At 39.5% G+C, this 21,020-nt stretch overlaps 1 protein-coding gene across 1 annotated transcript in view; it reads left to right on the top strand.

The window, feature by feature from the left end:
• Positions 1-21,020, top strand: part of LOC102308955 (rho guanine nucleotide exchange factor 12) — a 47,322-nt gene that overhangs the window by 5,256 nt on the left and 21,046 nt on the right. Inside the window, exons 2-10 of the mRNA XM_005916025.3 lie at positions 8,701-8,792; positions 12,244-12,342; positions 12,485-12,534; positions 14,196-14,253; positions 14,701-14,915; positions 17,598-17,714; positions 18,328-18,453; positions 20,658-20,756; positions 20,832-20,942. Of these exons, the coding sequence (XP_005916087.1) occupies positions 8,701-8,792; positions 12,244-12,342; positions 12,485-12,534; positions 14,196-14,253; positions 14,701-14,915; positions 17,598-17,714; positions 18,328-18,453; positions 20,658-20,756; positions 20,832-20,942 (967 nt within the window). The remainder of the gene's footprint in view (positions 1-8,700; positions 8,793-12,243; positions 12,343-12,484; positions 12,535-14,195; positions 14,254-14,700; positions 14,916-17,597; positions 17,715-18,327; positions 18,454-20,657; positions 20,757-20,831; positions 20,943-21,020) is intronic.

Genomic DNA, 21,020 nt, shown 5'->3' with positions numbered 1-21,020 from the left:
GAAATAAACTCAGACAAACAGGTTAGACAGATTAATTAAAAAAAGAAAAGAAAAACAGTGAAATAATGTCTTTTGTAAACAGTGTTCACAGTTTGTAGATGTGCTTCCTTGTTCAAATTTGATCCATCCTGCTTGTCATACGTGTGCATGTGCAATGAGGCGTCATCACTTTTAGTTTTATCTCCACATGGTTTAAACAGTTTGGATAATCTGGTGGTTTGTTTATCAGACTGCTGCTGGATATACTGAGGTCAGTCGGTTTTGTGGAGAATGATATTGATAGAATTTAGAGGACTGTTTGTAAAATGTAAAGATGCAGTTCATGTTTTTTTACTTTAACAAAAAACTGAATGTTGAGGAGAAAAATGCTGCATGTAGGAACAGTGTTCTTCATGGCGTAAGCATGCACGATTGTCTCCATTTACCTGGATAATAAGGTCGATCTCATACCTCTACCTGGGCTCTGATGCTAGTGAACGTTAGTTGCTGGTACAAACCTGATGCAAAGAACATCAAAATCTAAAAACATGCAAAGGCATGTAAATCTGTCCCACTGACTTCCTGTAGAGCAATGGTTTCCACTGGTTTATCTTGGGATTCAGTCATTAGTCAAATATACACCTGCACATAGGTTTATGAGTTCTTGGTTAGCAGTTTATAAAAATCCTTTAGGAAAAAAAACTTCTATTAAAGACGATCCCCGTCTGTTGGCGCACGGCGATTGTGGGATTATGAGGGCGAGACGCATTAAAAGCCCCTGTTGACAGCGATGAGGTTAATAAGGGAGAAAAGTATTAGTTTCACGATAGGGACAAGTCACAACTAACCACCGGTGTGGATGACACACCGCCTAATGAAGAGCATACAAAAAACCTTAGACAGCATTGTGAAAGCTACTCGTCTCAGGCTTCAGCTGTCAACAGCTCTCAGCCCAGGAAAGTCATCTGCTGCGAGAAGTTGGTGTCGAGATCTAACATCTCGTCTCACACAAATGTGCTCTGCTAAATAAATAAATAAATAAATAAATAAAGCACTGTGTCTGAGTCTGCTTGCTGAACTGCACAAAAGTGCTTGGTAGGTATGTGCTAGTGGAGTTCCTGACACTCAGATAATTGTCACAGAATTTCCTTAAGGATTAATAAAGTATTCTGATTCTGATGATGAGCTTGAGCTGTAAAATTTGCCTCCAAAGAAGTGATGACATTTCAGATGACATACAGTCTATTTTCCACAGATATGATTACAGATACTCCTCAAAACTTTGGCTTTATCTTTGATGCACTTAAAAGTTGGAAAAAGGCTGCAGAGGCGAGATCAGGGAAGCAGTAGGATGCAGGAAGGAGGAGGTCAGACTGCATATTGTCTTTGTTGGAAGCTCATTTCAGTGCAGTTTCTAAATGCTCCCCGCCCCGTACTGTAAACCTGTCAGAGATTTATTTTTGCTTTTTGCTTTTTTGTAAGTTTGAGTGATACTGGTGTGAAGAATGAGTTATAAACCCAAAAGCTTTGTTGCTCTGAACAGCTGTGTTGCTCTTTGTCAAACCGTTTTGCTGATCTATGGGTCCCCCCCCCCTCGCCTCACTGCCCTTTACCACCAGAGCCCAGACAGGAAGTGGTGACATCATTGCTAAACAATGTCCATCAGGCCCTTCCTGACTAAAACTCTGCTGGCGACACATCAGTGCAGGCTGACTACCAGCCGGACAGAGATCACGACATTTACAGTGCAAGAGCTTGCTAATAGAAACTGGAAAACCGCTGGGTTTCCCTGACTGTAAGTTGACCTGAGATAGGATACTATATTAATGCAAGTTAAACAAACATAATATCCACAGGGAAGGTAAAAAGAGGCTATTTTAAAAATATATTTATAGGATCTTGTTGGATAAATAAGCCAACATTAAAAGGGTTTGAAAGGAACTTTATTAGTTACACCATGAGGTTATCAGGTTGAACCCCTTCATGCCTTTAGAACAGCTTAATTCTTCATGGCATAGATTCAGCAAGGTGATGGAAACATTCCTCCGAGATTGTGATCCATATGATATCCACATGATAGCATCACACGGTTGCTGCACATCCGTGATGCTAATCTCCTGCTCCACCAGATCCCAACGATGCCGTTTGAGTCCAGTGAACTCATTGTCATGTTCAAGAGAGCAGTTTGAGATTATTTGTGCTATCCTGCTGGAAAAAGTCATCAGAAGAAACTCACTGGAGATGGCAACAGTATCCTAGTCTTCTATTGTCCAATTTTTGGTAGCCCTGGTGAATTATAGCCCTGTTTTTTTTGTTTTTTTTTTACTTAGCTGACAGGAGCAGTACCCAGTGTGGTCTTCTGCTGCTGCAGCTCATCTACTTTAAGATTGTGCATACTTTGGTTTTAATGAGCTGCCTTCCTAACAGGCAGAGTGATCTGGCCATTATCTTCTGACCTCTGACATCAACAAGGCATTTTCACCAGAGGACGTGCTGCTCACTGGTCATTTTCTCTTTTTTAGACCATTAGAGATGACATTGTGGGAACCCTCCCAGTAGATGAGCAGTTTCTGAAATACTCGGACAGTGCAGCAGTTAACTTCATGTTGTTCTTAATGCATGCAAGCATCAAAATTGGCACGCATACCGCGTCCGAACAGGAATAAACACACATTTTAGCACATGTAGCCATGTAAATGCATATGTTTGACCTTTTTATAGTAAATGTGGCTGAAACACACAGCTTATTTCTTACTGCTGAGTTCATTATGAAGTTAGTCCACATGATCAGTTTCTTAATATACCCTGAGATTATGCAATAATTTGTCATGTCACCTGAGGACAAACAGCTAAAAATTATATGTGCCTTTACCTTTACACGTATAATTAATGTGTTACTGTGTTTTATTTTATCCAGCTAGAGTCTGGAAGAAGGAACAAAAAGTCACCTTTCTGATGCTCTGTTTGAAATTCAGCAGGTCATCCTGACCAAGTCCACATGCCCAGATACACTGAGTTGCTGCCACGTGATTGGCTGATTAAATATTTGCTTTGCTGAGCAATTCAACAGGTGTACCTAATCAGTAATCAGTGAGTGTACTCTCCCTGTTTTTTTTAATACAATCATGATTTGTGAGGCCAAAATGTACCTTTTGTGGTACCTGAAAATAATAAATTAAGTCTTTATTATTTAAATTATACATAAACTACAGATTTAGTCCATATAGTGCTGGGTGAGTCAATTTAATATTAAAACATCCATTTGAGGATGACTGGATAATCTTTAACAGCCCTTGTCGAGCGTTTTGATTGGATCACTGCTGGAAGTTCACAAGCTTCTATTGAATTTGGATGTTTGTGGAGGGAGCCAATAATGTCACATGGAAATGCAGAGTGATTTATTAATGGAGCAGGCATGATAATATTCATTTTGGAAAGAGTTGTTGTTTTACTTATGGAGAATTGATCTTACTAATGATCTTTGTCTGTGCATTTGTTCTTTTTTCCCCAAGGCAGCGTTCATGTGAAGGTGGTCCTTTCTGTTTAGTCCAGGATCCTTGAAATAGAGGGATTGGGGGGATGAAAATCAAATGAGTGATAGAGAAAAATAAAATTAGAAAGGCCATAACATATCAGGGATTCCACCCTGAGTTAGTGACACTGATGTCATAGAAATAGGGCCATCTATGAGCTTTGCAGAGGGTGCATAGGTCCTTCAATGTGTTAGACACTTTATTTTATTTTGTCATCATCTCTCCTGTTGCTAAATATCAACTTTTTCACTGAGAAGTAGTGGGTTTGGAGCTAGTTTTGGTCTTTTTATAGGCTTTGTTGAAATAAATAAAATATTAATAAGTATTGCTAACTTTATCCCTCAACAAAAAACAGTGACAGCCCAAACCAACTTAAATATCTCACTTTATATGAGACAGAGAAGCTCAGAGGGATATCAGCTGTGCCATCAGCAGATGTGGGCTGGCACTGATGAGCTGACGTGACAATGCTTGACTTTGTATTCTGCATGAATGCTACGCTCAATATTTTGGGGGTTGGGGGCTCTATGCACATTTCAGATTCCACAGACCTCAGTTAGCATGTTAAATGTTTGAGTTCATGACAGTACGGTTAGAAAAAGACTGAACTAGTATGATTTGTTTGGAGGTGTTTCCAGGAGAAAGCCTCTTCTCTCTAAAAAAAGAACATACCAACATAACAGGTTTAAGTTTGCAAAGATTCATCTCAAGCACAGGACTTGTGGAACGATATCCTTTGGAAGATAAGACCAAAGTGAAGATGTTTGTGCAGATAAGCTGTGCTTGATGTTGGCCAGACATGGCCCTCTTCGTTATGCATTATGTCTCAACACCTCACACCAGCTGTGAACCACGGTGGTGGAGGAGGCATGATTTGGGTACCTTGCAGTTACTAGGCTGAGTATGAGCTCCTCTGAATGCCAAAGTTTTGTAGAGTGAAGTGTGAGCACTGTTTGCTGAAATTGAGTCGTGCAACAGCGTGTAAACATGTTTACATCAGAATGACTGAAAAAGAAAAGAATCAATTTGTTGCAGTGGCGCAAAGTCCAGACTTCAGCCTGACTGAAATGCTTTAGTGAGCTGTGGATAAATAAATGCCCCAAAACTTCAAGAGATATCAAGAAGAGTCATGATGAAGTCCTATAAAAAACAATTACATCATGTTATTGCTGCTGAAGGTGTTTCTAGAAGCTACTGAATCCTGGGAGGCATAAAGTCCTGTGCAAACTTTCTTCTCCAAAGCCTCAGAGCTGGTGCAGCTTTGATACTTGCACATCTCTGTATTCCAGCAAACAAACTACAGTACCAGAAATTTCCAGTCAGTCCCACAATAAGACCGCCGCTTTGGTTATTCACCTTTAAAATCAACTTTTTAACCTATTCCTGCATTCTTTATATTCTTTTAGGACATTTAATTTGGGTTACAGAGAGCAAAATGAAAGCATAAATGATTTTGCATTTTAGTGTAGCCTGCTGCTTTCATAATAAACAGTGAGCGCTACTATATTTGGAGTTTTAGCTTCATACTCATTGGCGTTCCAGTTTTCCAGCTCTCTGGAGCTAAGTCCTTTGCTGCTGTTATCATCCCACAGAGGAATTGTCTGGTATTTTTGGCATCTGAGGCCCGAGTAGATTGTTGCATGTTTTTTTGTTTTGTTTTTTTTTTCTCTTTTTTTCTCTTTTGATAGCTTTGCAGTAAGCAAGCAAAGAAAGTCTGAGCTGTGACCATGTATTCCAGCCCAATGAGACTAAAACAGTTGATTTTAATGATCCCTTTTTTTCTAGGCTTCCAGGAAACGTTTCACATGGACATGAACTCTTTTCCTCCTTGTAGGACAACAAAAGGAGGTACATCGATTGTTAGGACTGAAACATGTCCCATCACTTTGTTTCAAAGACTGTCCAGCATGGTCAGATTCATCGAAGAGGTCGTCTAGTGTGATTTAGATTACATGGATCAGTTTTTCAGGACAAACGGTCCTATCAGGATATACGTGCTGCACTGTAAAAATATTACATCTCTGAACGGGAAAGGGGAAAAAAGTAATCCCCGAGCATTTAGTTTAGCTGATATTTAATGACTTGGATATCATGTTGATGGCTTAGGCGTCACAGTTTAAAGTGGGTGTGTGATTTTTGTGCTGAACATTCGGTAGATGTGCAGTTAAAGGCATTTTAAAACTGGTTTAATAACATCTGTGGCTACGAAAAAGACACCATTAACTCTTTAAAGTTTTTAATAGGCCCACATAAAACACATCGAGGTTCCCCATCTGTCTCTTAACAGCTTTTTTTCACTGAATTTAGGAATGTTTTTTTCTGGTGACAATTTCTGAAAATGGCCCTGGCATTCAGAGTTTAATTAACTCTCCAGAGGGAAGCCATATTATTGCTGGCAACTCGGGGAGCTGTCATGGCACTTAGCGGCTTTCCTGCTGGATTCTGAGTAGAGCCCGGCTGATTTCTACTTCTGACGTTGTTGACTAACTGGGGTTTAAGTAGGCGAGTAGCAGCAGGGTGCTGCTAATCAAAGCCACTTTATTATCAGTGATCATCAGCAAGTATGAGCAGATAAGTTTATCTGTCTGGACCATACAGGCTTGTGTTAACACAATGTCAACAATATCTCCCCAGATTTGACTTCAGACCTCAGTTGGCATATTAAATATTAAAGTTAATGACAGTGAAATTGGGAAAAACACTGAAGGAGTATGGCAAAGGGTTGCCAGGAGAGAGCCTCGTCCCTCTAAAACAAATACGACAGCACATTTTAGGTTTGAAAAGTTGCATCTGAACAAACCACAAGACTTCTGTAACAATGTCCTGAGTACAGAGAGACCAAAGCGGAGATGTTTTGACATAATGCACAGCTCCATGTTTGGCTGACACCAAACACAGCACAAACGTCTCATACCGACTGTGAAGCATGGTAGTTGAGGGGTGATTATTTGAAGGACCTGAGCACCTTGCAGTCACTGAGCCAACCTTAAACTCCTCTGTTTACCAGAATATTCTAGAGTCAAATAAACTGGCTGATGCAGCACTATAGTGATCCCAAGCACATCCTAAAAACTACAGTAGAACAGCTGAAGAAGAAAATAATCAAGGTGTTGCAATGACAGGTTCAAAGTCCCGATTGAGATGTTGTGAGATGTGAGGAGACGTTAAGAGAGCTGTGCATAAGTGAATTCCCTCAAACCTCAGTGAACTGATGCAACGTTACAAAGAAGAGTCGGCTGAAATTCCCCTAGATCCATGTGAAAGGTCGATAAACTCAAACAGAAACTGATTACTTTAAGTTATTGCTGCTAAAGGTGGTGTGTGCTTTCTTTTTCACTCGACTGTATGTCAGCAACTTGCAGTTTTGAGTTTTTATGCACACTCATAAACCTTTTATTTTATTGTCAGAGTGTCATAACTCTGCGTGTTGTTGTGGAAGAACAGTGAAACGTGTTTTCAGGCGTCACAAATGTTTTCGCCAGATCCCAGGGCCCAAACTGCACGAATGTGTCGTACACATCACGAGCTGAGAGCTGAATTCCTCCCTCTTCTCATACACTTACTTACTGCCACCCCATGAGCAGGACTTAGTCTGCCCTTTTCTCACCATGTCCTATCAGCTGCTAATCTCTTCCAACCACGGCAAGGAGGAGGTTCAGATCTCAAGGTTAAAACCATAATAGTCTCCTGTTCAGCATAACCCACAGTTATCTCTTTTTGTCTGTAATTGTGAGGATCCACTGCATGTTTAGTCTGGTTCGTTTTCCAGGAGCCCGGCATACCGGAAAATATTCCTATGTCTTTGTCATGTGGTATCCCAGCATTTAATTACTTTCTCTCCTTTTCTTTGCCATAAGGAGAGTTTACACTGGATTGTTCACTTTGGGAGGTTTAGCTGAAATTTCCTAAGCCCAGTCTTCTGTCTTTCCTCAAAGACACCTCCTTCCTCCTCCTCCTTCCCGCCTCCCTCCTCTGCTTCTTTCTCAGCCCTCTCCCACATTCAGGAAACTCAGGCCAAGCCAAAAACCCTGGTCCCTGTTTCCGGGAATGTGTCCCACAAAGCCACAGTATAGTAAGTTGGCTCTGACGTGGGAGCCATTGTTAAGAGCCCAGGGCCCCCATTGTCCGAGGGAGGAACAGCAGCACAAACAAAACCCCCTCTTCTGGAACGAGTAGGGAGGGACGAGCTGAGGGAGCCTCAGCTATTAATAAATGAGCTGCCACCTTCACATCCAGCTCCAGTGGGGGATATGCTTAGAAAATCCAAGAAAGTGGGAGTACATGGAGCTTAGTGAGTTGTTTTATTGGCAAATTATTCTAAATTAGACATCAGCAAGTCTGTAGTTCCACTTAGTCCATCCCTAAGTGGAACTACAGACTCATCGACAGTTTTATCAAGTCAGAATTTTTAACCTACTTTAGAGACAGATCCCTGATAATCGGTACCAAGGTACCTCAAAAAGTCAACTCAGTAACGTGTTAGTATAATTATCCCCTCAGGATAATCAGATAATTGCTTTAAAAATGCAAATAACTGGAGGTAAAAAAAAAATAAAAATAAAAAAAAATAAAAAAAATAGCAGGTAGCTAAAATGCAAATGAGCGCCTTCATGTTGTTGAAATGTAAAGTTAAAGTAATTATAACTACAGACAATAGTAAAAAATGTGATTCAGGCTTTAAACATGTTTATTTCTGCTCTGGTTGGGCTTTTTAACATTGGAGTCTATGGGACATTGACTCACTTTTGAGCCAGCCTCATGTGGCCACTAGAGGAATTACAGATTACGGCATGCTACTAGGATGAAGGGAAATGACTCGAGATGGCTTTATTTTACCAAGATAATGAAACGCTGCACATTTATTAAAACAGATACCCGTTAGAAGGATCTTTACAGGTGGACAGAAACATTTAAACATCAATCAAAACATCTGCCCGGCGCTGCTGCTCCCACACTGCTTCCTGTGAAATAATTTAATGTATATTTTGAATATGCAGAGACCCATAAAAGCTAAATGAATGAATGGCATGATGAGCAGCCAAACATTTTATATATATTTATGTATTTCATATAAGAATGAAAAGAGCAACATCAGGATTTCATTTGGAAGGACATTCGGAAAACAACTTCAGCTTTACTAACTGCAGCTAAACTTTGACTTTTAAGGTTTGATGTTTTGTCTCTTTAGGACTCCGAGCATTCTCAACAGGGAGCCCACAGACTGGAAGCCAAAGAATGAGAAACCCTCTCCTTCCCTCAAACATGAGTTCGACCCTACAGGTAACAGACACAGATTTCTTTATTTTCTTGGATTTGTTGATCACTTTTGTTTTCTCATTTGCTTCATTCACTTTCTGCAGAATTTTCACTTTGTGAATTCAATGTGAAGGTTTATCTGTAAATATCCGTCATAAAGGCTCGATGAATGACGAGGGATCGATTCTTAGCTCGTGACGCAACTTTCTAATCTCAGCTTGTACCGATGTGCGGGTGCAGAAATGAATTGTTTTGCATCACTTGAACGTTCTGTGGTGTTAACTTCAAATTAAGTTTAAATATCTTTCTGCTTTCAATAATTGGACAGACAAAAAAAATCAGATTATAGCAAAGTCTTTGCTCAGGGAAATAGCACAATAGTACGTAGACAAAGAGTTCCAGCTTCATCAGTGATGCAGCTTTCTTTTCTACACTTGTACTATTGAAGTGTTATTTTTCTAAGCCTGAACTTTTGCATCCAATTTGCTTAAAACTTTAAAACAGATATTGTCCACTAGAGTATTTATCACAGAGGCTGGCGGGGGAGCGAATAGAGATGGTGTGGGTGTAGGCTGCGCTCAGAAAGAAGTTGTGAAGGTGGTTGCCTGGGTTGCCGGGTTTACATTAATCCTTTCTGCCCTTTTGTTCACCCTGGAGTCTTGAGGCTCCTCATGGAGTCCAAAAGACAACCAATTATCCACTCAACTCTCTCTGATGGTTCTTTGAAGTGGGAGTAACCAGACAGGCAGATTGCACTAAACTTCCTCAGTGGCTGCAGGAAGAACATCAAGTTTTCCTGATCTAGCAGATGTTCTTTGCAGATTTCATGTTGCTGGTGAGGTTGATTTGTAGGATTTTATTATAGACGCAGCTCGGTTTGCAAAATGAGTCCCTGACCTCAGAGGACTGCAAAGATTGGTCAGATTAAAATGAGTACTACTAGCTGTGCTCCTGGCGTGAGCTGATGGGCATTTCTGTGCCATTTATGCGACATTTAGTTCAATGTCTAATTAGGGCGTCGCTTTCTTACCGCTTAAAAAACAAAACGTGGGTAAGACCAATGGATGAGATTAAATCAGAGTAATATTTATTCTACTCTTTGTAGCAGTTGTCATTTAAATATATTTTTGATGCATATTTGAGACGATACAAGTTAGGTTTTATATAACTTATATATATATATTTTTTTTTCAAACATAACACAGATCTCATTGTGAAATTACATCAGTGTCTTTATATATTTAATTCATTCCCACTGGATAATAAAATCATGGTTGGTCTAGCACTGTACCGTTTTACCTGATCATTTTTATAAATATAGTGTATATAGTTAACAAAGAAGTCTGTGCATCTTTCATGTTAACAGGAATGAGGAACGAGGGGGATCATAGAGGATAACCGCACTGCAAGTGCAGCATTTTAGTTACAGGCATTAGGTTGTTGCATTCAACCTTTAGATCAGGGCTGTCAAACAGTAGAAGTCAAACATAAACTCCAATCCGTTCACCTGAATGGCTTTGAAAAATGTGAAGGAGGATCAATTTTGGACTGTTAAATGTATTTTTATAAGTTTTACAGCTTTTCCTGCTGATAGAGACCGCTCCTGTGGCCATTCATATTACACCAAAGTAAATAAGTACTGGCTCTACAGTATAAAAAAGAAACTATTTCCTTTTATAGTTACAGTACAGTCTGGGCAATGAAACCAAAACATTTTCTGTAATTTTATACATTTTGTTCTTGGAGTTTAATTCCAGAGAGTCGTGCTCACAGATTTGTTTATTTACTACAACAACATTTCTTTATCATAGAGAAACACTGTACTGGTAGTGTTGAAATCGCACTTCCTCTTCTTATATTAGGAAGTGTCAGTGATTAAATGTGTAGTTAAACTCCTTTTTAGTGACAGAACATACAGTTTCACTTCTTCTGCCCACTTAAGATCAAAATGGAGGTACGTGTGACCAACGTCTCTGCTTTAGATAGGGAGTGAGTTTAACCCTTTCATGCATAAATTATGACAACCACGATCAGGGTTTTTTTTCTTAATTATTTTTATTCATCTTTAGGCATGAAAAAAGACTTTTGAACTTAATTTTTTAAACAGGTACTTTTCAAAGGGTTTTTACATGTGAATGCACTTACATATGAATTTGACAAATGAATAAATAATATACACTGTTTTGTGTTTTTGTGCAAGTATACCATCAACACTGACACAAATACAATAAAAAAGCCTTTGAATAGCTGTCAACTGTAGTGACCACTATGTGTGAAAAGGTTAAAAAGATTATTATTGTTTATTATTTCTATCTGTGTGATTCCTCCTGTCAGGTTTAAGCACTGTGCTGGTGTGCCTTTGGCCCAGAATCGTGTGCTACTGTAGTTTTAAGCTTTAGAATTGGGTTTGAGGCCTATTTGCCTACACATATCTACACAGATATTGTTCTCTGCAAAAAACAAACAAACAAATTCATCCTAAGTGCTGAGGTTTGGTATATGTTTATATAAAGTTGAGTGACATCTGCAGAATAAAGATAACTTCTGAGGTAAGTGAAGGAAGATTTGATAGAGGACCTAAAACTGACCCTTGTGGAACACCATACTTTTTTTAAAGTATAGTTGTCATACAACTTCAGATCTAAATGTGTTCCAGGTTATTATTTTAGATTATGTCTTCATGCAGAGCAGAGAACAATCAATACCATCACTATCACAGCTTTAAAACAAAGATGTGGTCATGTATTTAAAATCTGTGTTAAAAAATCAGCTTTTTCCAGACAAAACAACAAATTCCCTCCAACAAGTTTTACTTTAGCAATATAAAGCTATAAGTACAGATGTTTTCTCTAATAATAAAACCAGGCTGTGATGTTAAAACAACAAATAAGCAACCAATAACTAAGCTAGTGTCAACCTTTAGTTCTGCTGCTCTGTGGTATCTATTTTGATTTTCTCGACTATTTTAAACATTATTCCAGTGAACTCTTTCCAAGAGATGAGAGGAAAAATGAAGATCTTTTAGCAGTGAGTCTCAGCAAAGACGGCAGGAGACTGTTTAAGAAACTATTTTCATTTCAGTCTTGTAATTTGTCACTTCCTGTGTGAATGCTTTTTTTTTTTTCTCCCCCGCAGTACCGGATCGAGGTTTATAGTGCAAAAGAATGAGATTAAACTTCATATATTACTGCTCTCAGTAATTTTGTAATGTTGATATCAACCACATCCAACAACAACAGCAGTGTGATGCTTTCATCTTTGTAACACAAACAAAATGCCACAAAACAAAGTCGTCCACAGTTTCTTTTTGTTTTTTTACCGCTTTGGGTACTGTGTGTGTGTGTGTGTGTGTGTGTGTGTGTGTGTGTGTGGTGTGTGTGTGTGTGTGTGTGTGTGTGTGTGTGTGTGTGTGTGTGTGTGTTGTGTGTGTGTGTGTGTGTGTGTGTGTGTGTGTGTGTGTGTGTGGGAGTGACAGGTCTGGTCCAGCGCTGTGTGATAATCCAGAGAGATGAAAATGGCTTTGGGCTGACAGTAAGTGGAGACAACCCTGTGTTTGTGCAGCTGGTCAAAGATGGTAAGACTCTCTCTCTTTCTTACTTCTTATACACACACACACACACACACACACACACACACACACACACACACACACACACACACACACACACACACACACACACACTACTTCTGACCCTCTCCTGTCTTTTGCATTACAGATGGAGCTGCAATGCGAGCTGGTGTGCAGACAGGAGATAGGATCATTAAGGTTAGCTTCCTCATTTATTTTCTTCTTGCCTCTGGGATCAGCAAATGAACCTTAATGAGTCTAAAATACAAGAGCACATTAGCACCAATTTTTCCTTTGTTTTAAAACTTTTTTTTTTATTTAGTTCCCCAAAATAAAGATTCAAATCCAGTTCTTATTTCTTAGGAAATCTGTATTTATTGTACACAATGGGATGGGTATCAGGCATGTTTTCAGAGTGGTACTTCTGCTCCAATGTAGTATCTGTACAGTAAACCTCACAGATAATGACAAAGGGATTAGCATTGTGTAGTAAGTTGAATGCAGGATGTTTTTGTACTACTGTTTCTTGACTTTGGCACAAACATTTTCAATGTTTTCTCAAGGAGACATTGATAGTGTGCAATTTAAAACGCGCCACAAGTAGTTTAGTTAGGACTAAAAAAGGAGATGGATAGTTCCGTAAGCGGTGATGTGCATTTATTGGAATGATGGAGGCAGTAAGAGCAGCCGCAAGATGACCCAAAAGGAAAGAAAAATCAGGAACAGCATCAGAAGGGAAGCTGCGATGGAGGTGGGTTGCACAAAGGCTTGCAGATGTGCAGCAATTGTTGGACAGGCTGCTGCCTTGTTCACTGAGGGTTGCCACAGTTTCTAGCTCCACATGCTCGATTTGTCAGATTTTTACACCAGATGCCCTTCATGATGCAACCCCAAAGGGATTTTTATGTTCTCCAGGGGTTATTAGGAAAGATAAAGTAGCTTAAATGGCGCTCCCTATGTGATTTGCTAATTTGATGCGTATAAGGGTGTCAGTTGAGCCATTAGGTAAGGTGGGCTGGCATTTAGATCAGCTGAGCTGCTGTGTTTGTGGCTGAATTTCACTTTGTACCTTCCTGAACTGATGCTGTGCTCGATTCCCAAACAATAGACAAATGAGAGCTACACAGAACAGTTTCATGCTTCATCACTCTTTCACCTCTGCACAGCTGGGCAGTCACAATGAGACGTGGTAATGACTGGACTGATGACTTTAGAAAGTTAAAAAGAATCTATAGATTATTTGCACTGTAATAAAATATCAGAAAACCAACATGCAGTTCACAGTGTGACCTGTTCATGTTGTAAGTCCTGCTTTATCTCTATCAATTTTCTTCCATCCCAGCTGTTATGTGTTTTTACTTTTCTTAGAAATATTATAAAAACAGGGTCTCACAACAGCTCACATGCTTTCTCCATACTTTCCCATCTGATTTTTACTGGTCTATCAAAATAAAGGCTATAAAATGCCTGAAAAAGTACTATAAAAGCAACAGAATTAATAATAAAGTGATCAGCTAACCAAATGTTTTTCAGCCACTTCAGCTTTGTGTCACAAAGCTTCTTCCCTGTTATGAATGCATGCATACATTTCTTGTGGCTCTTTTTAAACATGTTCAGAAATAACAAATGAGCCACTAAAAGCACAGTGAAGTCAGTGAGATGGACTGATGTCCACCGATACTTTTGATGTTGTCATGGGGTTTGTTTAGAATAACAGAAAAACAGAATGATGCCACATAGAAACAGTGACTACCACGAATGAAATAAACAAAACAGTATAATTGTGGGTTTTAGGCTTTAAGGAACATATGTTGGTCAGTTGTAGAAATTCTTTGCTAATGCTTTTTGTGTTTGGACAGGTCAACGGGACCTTAGTTACACATTCAAACCACCTAGAGGTTGTAAAGTTGATAAGATGTGAGTATGCTCTAATTATTTGCATCCTTAGTTTGCTGTATCACATCTGTTGTGTTGTCTGTGATTTACAAGGTTCATTAAGAAGATATTATTAAGTCAACATAAACATTAGTTGAGTTGTTTTAATCCTAAACTACATTTGAGCAAAAAGATCTTAAGTGACTTATCAGAAAAGATGAGACGTGTCAGCTAACATTGTATTATTATATATAGACTCAAAGCCAAAACACTGCCTTTATAAGTTATTGCAGCATAAGTGCTACAGTTAGCAGTTCAAACAGCACATTATCTCATGACATAACATATAAGCATACTTGCTCTGCAGATTGCTTATTGTTTCTCTAACGGTCTGACACATTGGGTTGTCTAAGCTGGTTCTGATGGCTTTTATATTCTCCCCTCCCTTCACCCTCCCTTCATTCCTTTCCCATGACTCCTCTCTGGCAGCGGGCTCCTATGTAGCCCTGACAGTGCTGGGGAGGCCTCCAGGGCTTCCTCAGATCCCCCTGGAAGAGGAGAAGGAAGGGAACAAGGAAGGAGGAGACACTCTCTCAGCACCCCACTCACCTGCACTGTCAGGTGGGGAGCAAGGCAGCTTCTTGACCAGCAGCACACCCTGTAGCCCTCAGGACAACACCGCATCCTCCTCTCTGTCTGATGGGGTAAGAAAGAGGAGAATCCTGTTGTAAGCTGTGTAAGCAGCGTCAGATTTAAAGTGTGGATGAATGCAAAAGCGAGGATTTCTGCAAGTATGTCTAAGAGGGTGTATAAACTTCCATTAGCACAGTAAGTGAACAACACTGTATATATTTTTGAGACATAAACACACACAGCAAAAAAACTCAGCTGCTATTTTACTAATGAAATCACCGTTAACCTGTTATTGCAGGTCTCGTTGAAGGCGGGCGGGACTTTAGTAAACTGTATCAGATGATGGAAAAACCACAGTACCGCTAGAGGAAAATTAGCTTTGTTCTGCAATAAAGTATCACCCAATATGGTCACTGTAAACATTTTATGGGCCTTGACAAGTGAACGTAATGTTCCAGCCGCTAGATCGATCCATCAGGCTTTAAAGTTGTTTTTAAGTGCACTTACTTACATTCTGAATGAGTAACTTGGCACAAATGATCCTCCAGAGGTTGTTCAGTTTAAATTATTACCAGAACAAAAATATGTAATGAAATAACACACGTACTCAAAAAGATAATAAGAATAATGTAATTTGTTATTATTTAAAGTAATTATAATACATGGTGAATTAAAAAAATAAAATAAAATTTGAATGAAGGAGCTTTATACTCAGATTAATGCCTCCTTCTGCTACAGCGGTGAAGTGAAACCTCAGTCCTCTGACACAATGTTATTTTTAACTGTGACAGGGTTCGTGATAAGCTTATCTGGCTGGTACAACCCATGCAGCTCATTATTTTTAATTAGCCTCATCGTTCTGGTCCATTTCAACCAACTTTTTACTGAAACTGCTGCAGGATGTCAGCAGTGTGTCCACCGTGTAACATCGAACGAGTCAAACTTTTTCTGCAATGTGCATACGATTTAGGGATTGTTGAAGCTCTGGACTTTCAGCTTTCAATTTGGAAGTTATTTACTCAAATGCTCAAACTTCGACAGGATTACGTGCCCAATTATTATGTTTAAGTCACATTTCCCCTGTCAGATTTTGTGTCTAGTTCAATTTAAATATAAGTAATCTCATTTTAGTCATACTTCTGGTTAAAAAAACCAAATGAAATGGTTCAATTTTCCTTATAAAAGACCAGTATGTAACCAACCATTGCACTTAAGATTTCCAAGCATCAACTTCCCATCATCCTACTGTCAGAAGGTTGTGGTCGTAAAATCCATCCACATCTAAAAAACTCTGGAAAAATTATAAAATAATTTTGCAACCATGATATTCCGTGACTAGTTGGAGGTCCAGGGTCACTAGATGAGCTTTAGTCTGTATGATCTTAATCATTTGTAACTGATAACAGTCTGAATGAATTCATGCATACAGTTCCATAAGTATGTGGACAATGACATGTTTCCTGCAGTTTTGCCCTTGTATACCACCAAAGTGACTTTTCAATCAAATGATCAAAATGTGATTGAAGTGCAAATTTCCAGCTTTAACCCATGGACATGAATGCTGTGTGTCCTCCTCAGTGCTACTCTGGTAGGTCTTTATTGCAGCCACCTTCAGTTTCTGCTTGTTTGTGGGTCTCTGTGCCTTCAGTTTTCTGCATGGTCTGTTGGGTTGAGGGCATGTGACTAACTTGGCCTTTGAAGAATATCCCTTTCTTTGCTTGAGAAACTCTTGGATTGCATTAGCAGTTTGCGTTGGCTCATTATCCATTTAAAATGTGAAGTTCTGTCCAATCAGTTTTGTAGCATTTGGCTGAATTTGAGCAGAGAGTACAGCCGCATACACAGCAGAATTCATCCTGCTGCTTCTATCAGAAGTCACATCATCAAGAAACACTAGCAGTCTGGTTTCAATGGCAGCCATACGAGCCCATGCCATAACGCCTCCTCCGCCGTGTTTCACTGTTAATGTGATATACTTTAGATCTCTTTCTCCATGTTCTTCTCTTCCCATCGTTCTGGGTTATCTTGCTTTCATTTGTCCCAATATTTTTTTCCCAGATCTGTGCAGGCTATTTGAAATGTTCTCTGGAAAAGTCTAATCTGGCCTTCCTGTTCTTGAGTATAAACAGCGGATTGCACTTTGTTATAAGCCCTGCGTGTTTACACTCATGAAGCCATCTCTTGATTGTAGACTTTAACAATGATATGTCTGCCTCCTCCTCAAGAGTGTTCTGGACTTGGTTAGATGTGAGGGGATTTTTTTTTTCTGTTGCTGCTGCCAGTACATTCCTTCTTTTTAAGAATGTACCAGAATGCTGATCTGGCAGGTTTTCTGTCTCTTTGATAGGTTTATTTTGGGTTTTCAGCCTCCTTTGCTTGCATTGGCATCTTCCACCAAGCAGCTGTAAAATGCAAGTTCAGCTTAATTTGTCACTGAATAAAAGAACATGAAACTGCTTGTCAATCAGTTGTCCAATTGCTTCTGAGCCTCTGAAAATGGGGGACTGTGTATAAAAATGGCTGTAATTTCTAAACAGTTAATGCAATACATTTGTCAAAACCCCTCGAATTTATCACTGAATGTTTGTACTCTAATCATGTCTTGATTGTTTGATTTTTAAAAAAAAAAATTTTTTTAAATCTCCTGAGGTGGTGTGGAGAGGCAAAATTAAACAAACAAAAAACAAAAGGTGGTGTCATGATCCAATAAAGGAATATATATACATGTATGTATATGTTTGTGTGAATTTCAGGAAGCAGCCACGGCTTCCTGGAATGGTGAGAATGAGGATGGAGACGGTGGGTCTCCTCCGAAGGAACAGACCTCACCCACACCGTGTGACAATGGCCCCCTGATCAATAACAACTCAGTGAGTACACCGACACATCAGAGCATTTAATATGGTGCCAGTTGGTAATGACGATGTAGGCTGGTCATGTATGAGTCGATAAACAGATGTCAGAGGTGTTCTCGGTTCGGCTTTTGAACAGTTTTTTCAGTTTTATTCTGTCATTACTTTAAATGTTAAAGCTGATAAAATATGATAAAAGTTAGTTGATAAACTTGACTGAACATTAAGATTTTATATATTATAAGAGCCCTCTTTTCTCGGCTGTAAAGTTAAATCAACACTTCAGGTATTTTCTGACCACTTATAGATTTTTTTAAAAAAAATTAAAGTCACACTTTTCATTTTTACCTCTGAGTTTTTGAGCTGCTGCTGCTGAGCAAGGATTTTTGTTAATAATCTATTGTAGCAGTAACCACCATCTAATGTTAAACACATCACAAAGCCTTGCTGCTTACACAGACTGCTTTGTAATAACAGTCTTTTTATCACAGCTTCTAAAAATAGGAATTAAGTAGTGCTTTCCACTCTCAGGAATTTCCCAGTATTCAGCACCAGACTAAACAATCAATTTGGTTTAAGTGTTTTGTGTGTCATGTGTGTGTTAATGTGCATGCATCTGTGTCTGCATTAGGTTCACAGCAGCCCCCTCTTTGACACTGTGGGCTACAGAGGGACTCCCTGTCAGAGCCCAGACATTAGTCGGCGGGATGGCCTCAACATCTGCACATTGCCAGAGGCTGAGGATGCCGCTGACACAGTAAGATGCACACGCAAATTTGATTTGGTGTAAATTTGACATTAAACATGTTTAATTTCACATGAATAAAACTAGACAAGCAATGACAATAGGGTCAACCAACCTGTGGGTTCAGCACTTGTAGTAATGGCTGAATAACTATTAGTGATATTGGCAGACACAGAGTTAAACCTTTCTTAGTTTTAAGTAAAACCAACAATCTCTTAGTATCACATTATTGTCACAAACCCAGAGAATGTACATAAAAAATAGACCCCACCCACTCATTTTGGAATCCCCATTTTGAAATGTGAGCGTTAGCTTTTAAGCCCCTCCCATAAATTAGCCAGAAGAGCCAGAAGTTAGTATTTCTCCATCATCACAATATTCTATCAGTGTTATTAGCAATGCCTTGCATGTTTGGTTAGCGAACTGCATGAGTAGAAAGTGTAGGAGTATAATGCAGAGACTCTCATACCCTTTTTTCTCAGCTGCCATGTTGGAACCTTGGCAGGTGTATGGTCATTTACAACCACAAATGGCCATATTTACGATAAGTCTGGAGTGCTTGTAAGCTTGGTTAGCAAGTTGCACAGACAAAGGGTACACTCATAGTAACTGAAGCACAAACTTCTTGGATGCTTTGCATCACAGAGAAAGCCCAAATATAATATAGTGGTTAGCACTGTTGCCGCACAGCAAGAAGGTCCTGAGTTCAATTCAATTCCCGGGTCTTTCTGTGTGGAGTTTGCATGTTCTCCCCGTGTTTGCGTGGGTTCCCTCCGGGTACTCCGGCTTCCTCCCACCATCCAAAGACATGCAGTTAGTGGGGATGGGTTAACTGGTTAATCCAAATTGCCCATAGGTGTGAATGCAGGAGTGAATGGTTGTCTGTCCCTGTGTGTTGGCCCTGCGACAGACTGGCGACCTGTCCAGGGTGTACCCCGCCTCTCGCCCTATGACAGCTAGGATAGGCTCCAGCGCCCCCCGCGACCCTGAAAAGGATAAGCGGAAGCGAATGGATGGATGGATCTAACATATTATATTATATTATATTATATTATATTATATTATATTATATTATATTATATTATATGTTAGATGATTCCAATAATGTGTTAAAAAAGGCACCAAGAGCACAAACATGGCTGTGAGTTTCAGTTCATTGCTAGCAGGTGCTAGCAGAAAGCTAGCTAAAGTAGCTTTCTGCTACCAGCATCTTTGTTAGCATACCTTTCAATCAAAGCAGCCATGCCCAAACTTGAAGCAAAATCTAAACCCGTGATTTAAAGGAGTCACCCAGCATATGGTTGATACACAAGGGACAGCTCTTCATTGTGACCAAATTGCTTTTCCACCCATCTATAGTCATGTTTTTAATGCTATTAAGTTTGCCCTATTAACACTTGACTGACTTGCTTTAGGAGGCAACCACAAATGCAGGTTATTTCTACATGAGCTTTATTTCAGCCTCAGGGGTTGTTGCTTCCAGAGACCCAGTGAAATGACTCTACTGAAGTAGATTTACCCTAGGAAGTGCTACTTTGATCTCTGTCTCCACCAGCTGAAGTTCTAGATGTTCATGCTCTTTGTCAGTTCAACTGAGAGGGTTGCTAATGTGCTTGCTCTTTGGGCTCGAAACTGCAAAAGTGCCATGCAATTTGGGTAACTTAATGGAGGACGTTTGCAGTACTTAAAAAAGAATTATCCTTGAACACATTTTATTTTCAATTTTACAACGTAAAGTTGGTTCAGAGAGAAACAGGGGAAGGGAAAAACAGAAAGAAGGTTAAATAGAATTTTAGGGTGAGCTAAGGGCAAAACAGTGAATCAAAGAATATTAGGAAAAAATTGAATCACTAATTGCTTAAAAACAAGTCTCAACCCTAACTCCTTATCAGCAGGAAAAAAATAAAAAACAATAGATAACTAAATGCTCTGGTAAATGGATTCCTGGCAAGAGGTCAAGAGCAACAGTAAGGACATAGAACAGGAGGGAGGAAAAGCCAGTCATTTGGTTTTGGAAGCATGCCTGAAATAAAACCCAGTCAGTTGAGAAAAGAGAGACAAACGTGACCCCTATAAGTTGTCCAAGGGGAAAGTGTTAAAAATATTTCTTGGGTTAAACTTAAGGTTAGGGTTCCTACATATGAAGAAGAAATTATTCCTTTGTCATGTGAACCTCTTTGTTTGACCCTGCATTTTACCTCAATTATATCACACAGCACCCCAATACCCAGTGCAGTGCGGGTAGCCCTCCTTACCTCGTAAACCCTCAGATTATTGGAGCAGAAGACGACTACTTTGAATCCTCACAAGAACAGGTATCTGGCTAAATGTCTCTGATTTTTGGGTCACATGATCATCATCTGATCTAATAAATGGATGCTTTTCCTCAGATCAATGGCGAGTGTACCTGTTTCCAGAGTATTGAGTCGCTGAAGTCTCGGCCGGCACACCTCGCAGTTTTCCTCCACCATGTGGTCTCACAGTTTGACCCTGCTCCTCTGGTATAGCCACAAACACAGTACAAATCAGTGTGTGGTAATGCCTTTGCTGCCAATATCGTCTGAATCCATTGGTATCAT

Source organism: Haplochromis burtoni, unplaced genomic scaffold (genome assembly GCF_018398535.1).
Source record: "Haplochromis burtoni strain Fernald_Lab_line unplaced genomic scaffold, NCSU_Asbu1 Contig_17, whole genome shotgun sequence".
NCBI lineage: Eukaryota > Metazoa > Chordata > Actinopteri > Cichliformes > Cichlidae > Haplochromis > Haplochromis burtoni.
The sequence above is the reverse complement of the archived record's forward strand: the minus strand, read 5'-3'. Positions and strand labels throughout refer to the sequence as shown.